General features: G+C 41.1%; 1 protein-coding gene across 1 annotated transcript in view; it reads right to left on the bottom strand.

The window, feature by feature from the left end:
* Window positions 1-8,519: 8,519 nt before the first annotated feature.
* The window catches only part of WDR64 (WD repeat domain 64), a 159,955-nt gene continuing 157,192 nt past the window's right edge, over window positions 8,520-11,282 (bottom strand). The window contains exon 28 of the mRNA XM_019500548.2: window positions 8,520-10,574. Coding sequence (XP_019356093.1) covers window positions 10,482-10,574 — 93 coding nt within the window. The 3' untranslated portion in view covers window positions 8,520-10,481. The remainder of the gene's footprint in view (window positions 10,575-11,282) is intronic.

Genomic DNA, 11,282 nt, shown 5'->3' with positions numbered 1-11,282 from the left:
TCCAGCCTAAAAGGCTATGCCAGTAACTGATGACAGCCTCCCAAATTATAAGAATAACCAATATCAAAGATGTAGCAGGTGGACGGAGGGTTGGGGGAGGGAAAGGGACAGAGGAGAAAGCTAAGAGCCTGGAAGGAATAGGAGGTAGGCTGACCAGGTGGCATCAGACTTGGCATCACAGCACTGAACCTACTTACAGGGACTATCTTGGGCAGTAACCCTAAAAAGGATACATAGCCAACTGAACTTAAGTTCTCCACATGGAGAGGTAAAAATAAAAGGAGAATTTGAACCTCTGCATGTGGATCATATATAGAGGGCCACACTATTGGAACAGTACATTTAATTTTGGTACATGCATGTCAAGGATACTGACATATTGGGAAGTGTTTTCAAACAAATGGTTTAAATTATTTATTAATTTAGTTAAGAAGAAAGTTGACTGTGGCTGGGTGAGGGGAAGATTTCTGATAGTAGATAGCTCTATGAAATAGCATAAAAAATCAGAACATAATCAAGTATTTGAAAGCTGAATCTAGATAAGCTAGACTAGATATGAGGCATCCATTTCTAATAGTGAGAGTTACTAAGCACTGGGAAACTTACCAAGCAATATAATAGATCTTCCAGCAGTTGAAGTCTATAAGCAAGACTGGATATCTTTTTGAAAGATGTGCTATGCCATAAACAGAAATTATGGTCTTAGATGAAATTACTTAGTGAGGTTCTTTGCCCTGTGTTATATGAAAGGTCAAGGGAGGTAATCATAATCATCTCCTCTGGCACTGAAACCTATAAATCTTTTGGTGAAAATGTAAACCCATATCTTCTCCTCCTCCTTAATTTGGGAAATTCAATTTTTCCCTAAATTTGTCCACTCTTGACTCTGGATGTGAGATTCTTCACTTAGGATCATTAGATTTCAAACAGAATTTATCTGACTTTTTCTGGAAAGCACTGTTTAAACACAGGAGATCCCTCACAGTGTGGTAAAGTTGATGCTACAGAGTTGTGTTTTAGTGCCAGGAATAGAAACTCTGTAGGGTTCATAAAGCACTTTAGGATGAAAGGTGCTATATTAATGTAAGACATTATTACTTGTCCTAGTTAAAGACTGGAACTTGGTTTTTAGGTAGACATAGAGGATACAACACAAGAATAAACACCTTTTAACATTGCTGTCCTACTGGAGGGGGAAAAGAGGGCTAGAATTATGGTTATAAACAGTGGATAGTTCAGGAGCATTTAATATACCACTGTTCACCACACTCTCTATTCCTCTCATAATACAAGAGGATTACTTTTAAAACAAGGTTTCAGAGTCCATTTGTATAATGACAGGGAAGCTATTTAGTAGGCTTCAGGTGATCCTGCAATGGACTAGCTGAGAGTTGTAATTCACACAAAATCAATTGTGAATAGATAGTTAATACCTGCTTACTAATTCATCATCTTCAAATATCACACTTGATTTTAAATAAACAGCCTCTGTGCAACCACAGAACCTGAACATTACTTCTGAGCACCCAAAAAATATGTTCTGCCTGTTTCAAAAACAAGTGTGAACACAGTGCCTGCCCCAAAGAGTTTACGCTTTAACTTCAGCACAAGTGAGGCTCATAAATAGAAAAAGTCAGGAGAAGGGGAGAAAAGGGACACAATAACAGTACTGTTACTCACTAAGGCACATACATCTCTTAGAAGCATTAGTAATTCTCCTTTGACTGTGCCTAGGATAGTCTAAAAATGACTTCATAGTGAATACAACAAAATAGATAACCATTAGGGCTAAATGTTGAGCTTCCCTATACTTATGCAAATAAGGAGTAAAACCAAAGATTTATATGCATGTAAACTAAAGTCACTATCTAGCTTACAGCACTTAAAATCATAGGAAAACAGGGCTGGAAGGGTACTTGAGAAATTACCACGTTCAACAAAGAGAATCATCTTTACCTAGGAGCCCATCCCAGAAAAATGTGTATCTACCATGCATTTAAGAACTTCCAATGACAGTGATTCTATCATCTTTAACTTGTTCCAGGTAGAAAATTCTTCCTGATATCTAATCCTCCTTATATTTGAAGATTTATCAAATCTCACCTCCCCTCTCCCCACCCTAGTCTAGACTAAATAGACTCTACATGAGAGGTATCAAGCATATGGCTATTAGGAGGCCAGAGAATTTGGGATTGGGGATACCAAGGGAGGCAAGGGCTGCTGCAGAAGCTGGGACCTCAAGGCCCCATTGGACATGTCGGCAGTACAGTGTATGCATGGGCTGTACCAGTACTGCCCCACTTGTCTCACAGCTGCTTGGCCCGCCTCCACTTGCACTGCCACTGCTGCAGCAGTGTGGCTGCTTGGCCCACTGCCTCTGCTACCATTGCTTCTGCAGCCACTGGCAACACTGCAGCCACCACTGCATCATGGATCCACCCTGTGAAGAGTCCCACAGTAAATTTGACACTCTGCTGGAGTTCTAGATTAAATGTCGGTATTTCCAACCATTCCTTATCTGTTCTGTTTTCTAAAACTCTGAACATAGGTCTTATTTCCCTTCTCTGGACTCTTTCCAATTTGTCCCTGTCTTTCATGAAGTGCACTGCCCAGCATAGACGACGGGTAGGGGGTGCATGTGCTCCCCCCGACGGCTGACACTGATACTGTTGGTAGGGCTGGTGCCCCCCCTGATGGGGTGGATTCTGCAGAACTGCCCCCACAGATTCAGGAGGCACCAGTCACTCATGCTGCCCAAAATGGGACACGGAACTCTAAGTAAGGCCTCCCCTTTGTTGAAGAAAGTAGTTGAATCACTTTCTGTGTATATGCATGATACTCTTACAGGGTGTTGCTAGATTTTAGAATATTGGTACAAAAAAAAAGCTAAATTTACAGACGGGCAAGTAAGGCAAATGCTAATCAAACTTATCCCTACTAGCACTGTTAGCCATAACCCTACCCAAATAGCAGGGATTATATATACTTAGTGGGACAAACTGATGGGACTCTGACTCAGCTGAAGAATTAGCTTCCCGGGGAATAGTCATTCTGCTGACAGTTCTGGTAATCACATTACCCTGTTCAAAGAGAGATGCTGGTGCTACTAGGCTGTTCAAATTATAGTCAGCAGTCCCTGGGGCTGGGCCATTCAGCATTAACAAAAGATTTCTAACATTTTCTGTTTTTTTTAAAATGGACCTTGGCTGAAAAATTGTATGCAGATTACAGAAATAACATGCAGATTGACATTTCTAGGTCAGATCATGATCTACATGTTTTCTAGGATTCTATTCAAAATATTCAAAGGCAAAGAAGGCCAAAGGAAACACATCTTAATTAGCTGAGTCAAGTTACTGTATTTCCTTTATATATATATATATATATTTATATATATTTCTTTTTGCCTTTTGCCTTTTGCTGAATCTAGTAGCTTATTCCACATATAGATAAGTTTTTTTTTCTTACAGAAAAGATTATCTGAATTGAGTAATTTGCTTCACTAACTCCACTCCTACCAGGAGTCATACGTTAACTTGAAAGTTTCTGGTTTAACTAGGTTGAATAGGATAAGTAGTTACTTGAGCAGGAACAAGAGGGTGGGGGGGCTGCCTTGCCTTTTAAGCATGTATCTGAAGCTGAAACAGATATGACTGAAAGCTTATTATCCTAAACCTCAGAAGGCCAAATTTAGCCATGTGGGTATAACTCATTTTGTGGTCAACAGGAGCTACATTTAATGCCAGGGCTAGTTTGCTCCACAGCTCGAATGACAGAAGTGATATATGTATGGGACCTACTGCTGAAATAATCTTTTCATACAAAATGTATGATGATACTTTAAAAAGCAAACTTAGTTTTCCTTCAGAGCTTTGGATTGGCAGCCTGAAATAGGAAAATTATCTCCCTATCCATAGAGCAAGTATAGCATGGATGTAATTTTCCTAACTCCACAATACCCCTTGGCCTTTACCCTGATCAGATCACTCTGAACAGACTTGGGGAAATCTAACCCACTGGCTCATGCTTGGTGAACAATATGAAGTCAATGTGATATTGTAATGGATGCATCACATACCACTGTTTATGGCAGTACATCAAAGGAGGATTGCAGATTTGATAGCATCACTACTCTTGTGTTGCTAGATAGTCATTGGCCAGAGACAGGCAACCTTCTATTTGATCTCCTGTCTCTCCCCTTCCACTTACATGTTATGATAACAGACCCCACTCTATGGACTCTTGGGACATGTCCACACGAGTGGGAACATGCAGTTTGTGAGGCCTAAAAGCCCTTTGAGGCATCATGAAATGCATGCAGTGCATGTGGATCCATTCAAAAATAGATACCAGGAAATTCTGGTATCTAAAAAAACCATGGAAAAAAAAAAAGGGTGGTGCACATGGCTGCAGCATGCACTGCCTGAAGTAGGAGCCTGGCCAGTCAGAGCTATGCTCCAACTGCCAGCCAGGCTCCATATGCCTGGACTGCCCTGTTGCCACTGCACACCCCAGGTAAGGCTTCTAGGGCCAGCCCAGGTGCTGGCCCCAACTTCCCCTACCCCAACTGGGGCAGTTTGCTGCACGCCAGAGCATGCAAGAAGGGGTATTCCTTGGGGACAAGTAACAGAGGCACAACTATGTGCTGCTGCTTTCTGTCCCCAGGGAAACTCATGTGGGCACTCGTCTGAACTGGCCCATGAAAGTGTTCTACCTCTCCTAACAATCAACTCGAACTGAATGAGGCAGAAACCCAAATCAAACAACCTTTCAACTACCCCACTACTGCAGAGTAGTGATACAACTTTAGCAAGGACTCTACAGTATCATCTCCAGTTTCTGATTTTGTTATAGTCATGTTCTTCAGCATGGTGATTCCACAGAGGAGCAAAATGCCTCACCTTTTGGTTGAAGGTGACCAAAGAGACCCAAAGAAATAGGCAGTGGACCTTATCATCTCAATGACCCCCATCAGTAAGAGTATGCTTCTAGAAAAAAAGAAGGTTCATGCTTCTAAAAGCAATACATAGTCATCAAACGATCTTTTGGAGCTTGCCCCTTCTATATTACTTCAGCCTACTTTTATTGTTCATCTGCCAAGTTGTTGGCTATGAGCCAGGCTCTGATACTGGTATGTGGCAGATTTGCAGGTGAGCTGCAAAAGACTGCATAACTATAACAAGGGCAAACTTTGAAGGAAAGGTTGGTTATAAATGCATAACATATAAGAATGGGCATGTGGTTAAAGCAGATATAGGCAGCCTGAGCCTGGCAATGACATGTTTTTGCTTCCTGGAGGCAGACAGGGGAAGCTGTTGCAGAAAGTCTGCTGCTTATTAGCTGTCTGCCTTTTATAACAACTGCTTTTGGCAGATGCTTTCATAAGGCAAATTACTGTTCTGAAACTGCAAAGAGAAAGGTTTGCTCTCTAGTCTTCTGCTCAAGGTGGGGCACTGTGCCAGAAAACATAGCTCTAGGGGGAAAAATCAGGAATTGGGAATGATGCTGGGTGGTTAAGGTGAAAGGTAGATTCTGTCCCACCTGCTGTTCTTGCTCTTTTGCTCTGACACTACCATCTAGATCCTTTATGTCTTCTGATTTACCTTATCCCTTTCTGACTTATTCCTTGACCTTCAGGGCTCCTTATTTTGTTAAAGGACGCATGTGGCACACCTTTTGCCAATACACTCTGTCTCCTGTAAAAAGGAGCCCTCCTCCACTGCTATGAGCAGTCTGGTACAGTGGGGTGATATTATTGTGCACATAATACTTTATTTCTTTGATACTTACTCAGGGTCAGTCTTTGATGGTTTGACTCATAGACAAAGATGATGGCAGAACAAATGAGTCATGCATCAGTCACACTTCCAAGCTAGATTTCTTAAGTTTTTCATTTTTCAAAAAGAAACAGTATGAATGATAAATGAAGAGTCTCATTGGACAAAAACACACAATCAAGGTGAAATTATTTGTGATTTGACATACATACCAGACTTTTCAATACTGGAGTCTCATGCTGACTGAAAGTGCATGTGTTTAGGTTTCATTAAACTCCTAAACCCTCATAAAGTGTCACTGGCCTTTGCAAAGCCAAGGACATGCAATCGTGGAACTGATCTGGCTAGGAACATTAGTGAAGGAAGACTGATCTGACAGAGACAATATGTGGCATGTTTAAACTCAGCTGCCGGTGAAGAATACATAACAAAGGGTAAGCATCTAATAGAGTTTGACTTATGTAGGTAGAGGCACTCTGCCTTAAGTAGCAACTCAAACCAGAAGAAAAATAGCTAGGGATGCAATTAAGTCTGAAAAGAGTATCCGTCTAGATGTGTTGCACCTCTGGGAAAAGTTTAAAATCTGATGTGATATAACTTTAGCAAATTAATTGTGATAGTGAGGTTCTTCCATCATTGGAAAGGGGAAAAAAAGACCTTAGTAGATCTAGGCTCAGATACAACAAATACAATTGTGGAATAAAACCACAACCTAACACTGTAAGCTAAACATGTCTACTGTAGAGATGCACTGATATTTTGGTCCATATTGTATTGGCACTGATAAAAGGCAGATTGACATTATCAGCAATTGGCTTTTTTTGGCTGATGGGGCTGATAATGTCACTGATAAATGCCGCGTGCATGCATGCAGTTGCAGCAGGCATGCAGTCAGGAATGAAGCCCAGCAGTGAAACCCCTACATTTTGCTGCAGTGAAACAAGCTGATCATGGGCAGTTCAGGTTAGTCAATCAGGACTGCCCTATGCATTGCTGCCATCTGTCACAGGGCAGACAAAGGAGAACTGCTGAGCATGCTGAGATGTCTGCACTGGGGTCCTGCCAGGCTGTACAGTATCAGCACTGCAGGCTCTCCACTGTTCAGGGCCTCAGTATATGTATGTGCAGCTCTGGGTACACCAGGAGAACAAACCTGGGAGAATTCTCCCAGATTATTTGAATGCATGTAAGCAGTTTTAGACTGAGCCCCAAGGAGTTTGTAGTCTGCCTTTCAGTTCTGCATTTGCACAGTGCTTTATGGTCAGGTCCTATAGTCTATGACTGGGATTCCTAGCAAGGAGGATAACAACAAAAAATCTTTTCAAACTTACCCTTTGAGAAAGACGGCTTAATCATGGGCAGCATAGGTCAGCCGCCGAGGATACCCACTGATCCTTAAGCAGGGCTGTCCCTGGAGGAGGGGAAATTGGGGTGATTGCCCTGAGCCCCACACTTTGGGGGGCCCCGCACATCCGGGTTGAGTGGCTGCAGCCCCTCCTATAGGGCCCACCTAGTGCTGGTGACTGTGCCGCTGCCACTGGCTTCATGTTTGGCCACTTGCCACCCCCCCGGCTGCTGCTGCCAGTTCTTTGCGTCCAGGCCCTGCACAGCTGATTTGCCCTGAGCCCCGTACCCTGCTAGGGTTGTCTCTGTCCTTAAGTAACTAGGCAGCCTCTTACACAATGAAATGTGCAGGGCCTCTGAAGCCAGAGATTCATGAAACCGATCACAGGAACTTTTCCACAGAAAAGTTTCTCTTTTCCTACAGTGAGATTGGATCAAAAGAATACTTTGCAGTTAGGAATCCTAAGACTGAATTCAGAGGCAATTTCCTCACACACCACTCTGCTGAATATGGAAATGTGCAACATATCTTCTATGACTAATTACTATTTTGTTGCTTAGTGAAATGGTCCCTTAAAATGAAAGTGGCTGAAAGGCAATGTTCTATGGTGCTGAGGTTTTAATGAAAAGTATGTAGAATGATTTGTAAAATTGGTTAGTACAGCTTACCATTGTCAGCCACAGCACAAGTGCAGACCCCAAACAAGCACTGATTCTACTTCCAACTTGGATTGGAAATCTGAGATATTGGCTTTGGTTCCATATTTAATGTGTCTCTTCTATGTGGCTCCAGCCCTCCTAGCCACTCTTCATATATTCTCGCTTTCTCACCCTCTCAGAAGAGTCCCTTGACCATTAGGCTATTAGGCACAGAGACCATTAGGCTCATTTTGCTTACTCTCCCTCTAGTCAAATGAACAATTATTTTATACAAAGTGGAACAATTCTTAAGGAGCTTTAGAGAACTATCTCCCTCCCTACCTGGGAGGGAGCCAGTGTAGGTTCAAACCCTCTCTGGCAAAGAAGGAACTGAAACCTAATAACACCTTCTCTAGCTGTGTTTTATGAGAAAGAAATCTATGCCAACTCTACCTCTAAAAGGGTGCATCTACATGTGCGCTTTAATTAACAGTAGGCTATTTTACTGTGCATTAAAGTGTCACATAAAAACCCATGTGATTACACTAATGTGTAGTAAAATAAACTGCACGTTGTGTCACTTAAAAACCATGCACATTAGTTACTGTGCATTAAGGCAGCCTAATGCACATTTCTTTAGTACCTCACATTGGAGCTACTAAATTTCATGCGCATTAGAAAAAACACCTTAGTGTATGTGTAGGTGTGCCCAGAGACAATTCCATGTTCTGAATTCCAATCACAAAGAGCACCAAGTCCTGAGGGAGATTAGAGATTTATTTATTTTATTATTGATTTATTTGATTTATATACTGCCCTTCCCCTCAAAAGGCTCTGGGCTTACAATAAAACCAATACATTAGAAAAAACCAAAAACAGTTTAACAACTTCCCAAACAATGCCCCCAAACGTAACCTTGCCTGCTGAACATCTGCCCAAATAAGGTGGTATTACAATACTGGAAGATGTCCAGGCTCAAGCTTTGGTGGGCTTCCAGGAGGAGAGAGTTCCAAAATTAAGGAGTGAATTCAGAGAATGACCTCACGTGCACAGATGGAACTTGCCCAAGGTTGCTCTCATCTGACCTTAGGGATCACAGAGAAGCATAAAGGAGGATGTGGTCCCTTAAGTAGGTAGGATCCAAGCCATTCAGACACCATCTTCTCTTCAGCATTTCCTTTAGCTAAAAGAGATGGCAGCTTAGGTGTGGCAGCTTTTGCAAAATCCATTTTCAGTTTGCTTCAGCCCTCCATGCATTGTACGTGGAACTGGGAATCAAAGTTGTATCTTCTAGGGATGGCAACAAGTGTGGTTTTCAAGGATGCTTCAGGAACTCTAACACTGAGCATTTTGATGCATAAGTCCTTTTGTAGATCTAGTCCTTTGTACCTTGTGATTCAGTTCTCAGTGGTAAATGTCACCATAAATAAAAAAGCATGTCCGTATTGGATAGTGTTGTTATCAGGCTTAATGCATGGAAGACAATAAGCGGCTTACTTGATGGGGTGACTGGTTATTTTAATAACTAATCCTTAAATATTTCTCTGTATAACTGTCTTAGCTCAATTTACTTTTTTGACAGCACAAGGCATAAGATACTTTACATTACAGTGTGATATCAGTATATGGACATTATATAGTCTATGGTACCATATTACCATGACACACCATAGAAAAAAAAGATTCCTCTTGAGATTCCCAATGCATTTCTGTATTGGGAATCACTTCTCTTTCTATTCCTTCATACAGCATTTTTCTTGATGCTGTTTCTCTTTGTTTGCCCTCAAATTATCTTGTTTCCTTTTACCTTTCATCTGCTATGCCCCTCCTTCCATTGGTTTTTTAACCCTTTACTAACCCTTTCCTAATCTTCCCCAGTAACTTCAGGATGAAAGAACCAACACAAGACTGCACTGCATTTCCAAGTTTGCAGAGGAGCAAAGTGAAAGTCTATTTCTGCTGTCATATCTTGTGAGCTTTGGGTTCCCATGCCTACCATCTTAACTTAGGTGAAACTTCTACTGAAGTCAGAGGGAATTTTGATTAAGTAAGCACTATGGAATCATATTCATGGCAAGAAATCAGATTTCCTATTACTATAGGTTTGAACACTGCAAAAATACGTGCATGTGTACATAAGTGCACATGCATACAGTCACTGCCTGACCCCGCAACCCTATACAGGCACAGTTCTCTGGCTTTTAATCTTATCTTTCCTTTGGCTGTTAGTTGTATCCAATTGTCTCATCCTGTAGGTTCTCAGCACTTGAAGGCAGGGACCACATTTTTTCTTATTTTTACACTGTCTAGGCAATGGGCTTGGGGACTTAAGCAACTATCATGATAAATTTAGAATAATGCAAAACATTTAGAAATACGTGCACTTAAAAACCAGAAAAGCCACAGCTGTCAATTGTTTGCAAATATACTGTGTCATGAGAACAATGAACTATTTCTGGTCATACTGTGCAGTTTTAGGAGGTGTGGTGCCTTAGATGATATGTATTGTGAAGTCTCGTGAGCATCTCCCACATCTTCTGGGATGGAGAATGGCAGTTATCCTAGCTAAGAGAGCTACTGATATGTGAAATGATACAATGTCAGTATTGAGGTTTAGCCTGCTTGCTTGTTGGTGACAATTTCTTTAAATATATCCATTTTCCCTTGGTGCCAGAGTTTTATTTTTGATTACAGGAACAGCAGTTCCTACAATCTCATGCTTTAGGAAGGGTTGGTTGAAGGAAAGGATTGAGCCAGACTTTCCCCAGGGGTCACAGTCCATTTTTCAGTTTTTCTTACCGAAGAACGTGATTGCTGTGAAAAACAAGTAGAACATTAGCTAATTTTGCTAATGTAAGCACAGCATGAACTCTACCTAGCAATCCAGTCTACTGAATGTATTGCCTTTTAGAAAATCATCAGAGAAAAAAATCTTTATAAAATTACTTTTTGGACCTTCTCCCTACTTTGACTAATAGTGAAGAGGAAACTAGTAAGAATTAAAGTTTCTTTTGATTTATGTTATACTTTCTGAGATATGTCATGATGCTAATTTCAGCATAAAGTCAGCTTAATTTTCTATCTAATTTATACACAAACCATCTATGGTACCTTTGTGTTGTTATATTAAAATGCCAGTCCAGAGTTCAAAACCTAAGCATAAACTCATGTAGAACCAGTGGTGGGGTTTTTGCATAGCACTGTATTTGGCCATGTGAGATCAGGTCCTTATCATCCTTGAGCCTCAATTCCTTGTCTATAAAGATGGGGTGAGGGAGTAGAATAGCACTTTTCAGAGAGGTGCTGTGAGGATAAATACATTGAAGACTGATTGGTACAGTGATGGAGCCCTATAATACCTCAGATGGAAAATACTTTTACTGTATTTTAATTTTGTATTGGAGCACAGGGCTTCACACTGGTATTATTTTTAGTAGGCAAATCCTAGTTTTCTTAAAGATTTGCTAATTTTGTATGTGGGGTAACCAAATAGAAAGAAATATTGGTAAGTGTAGGAACAAT

Source organism: Alligator mississippiensis, chromosome 1, assembly GCF_030867095.1.
Source record: "Alligator mississippiensis isolate rAllMis1 chromosome 1, rAllMis1, whole genome shotgun sequence".
NCBI lineage: Eukaryota > Metazoa > Chordata > Crocodylia > Alligatoridae > Alligator > Alligator mississippiensis.
Note: the sequence above shows the minus strand (reverse complement) of the source record. Positions and strands in the feature narration are given on the sequence as shown.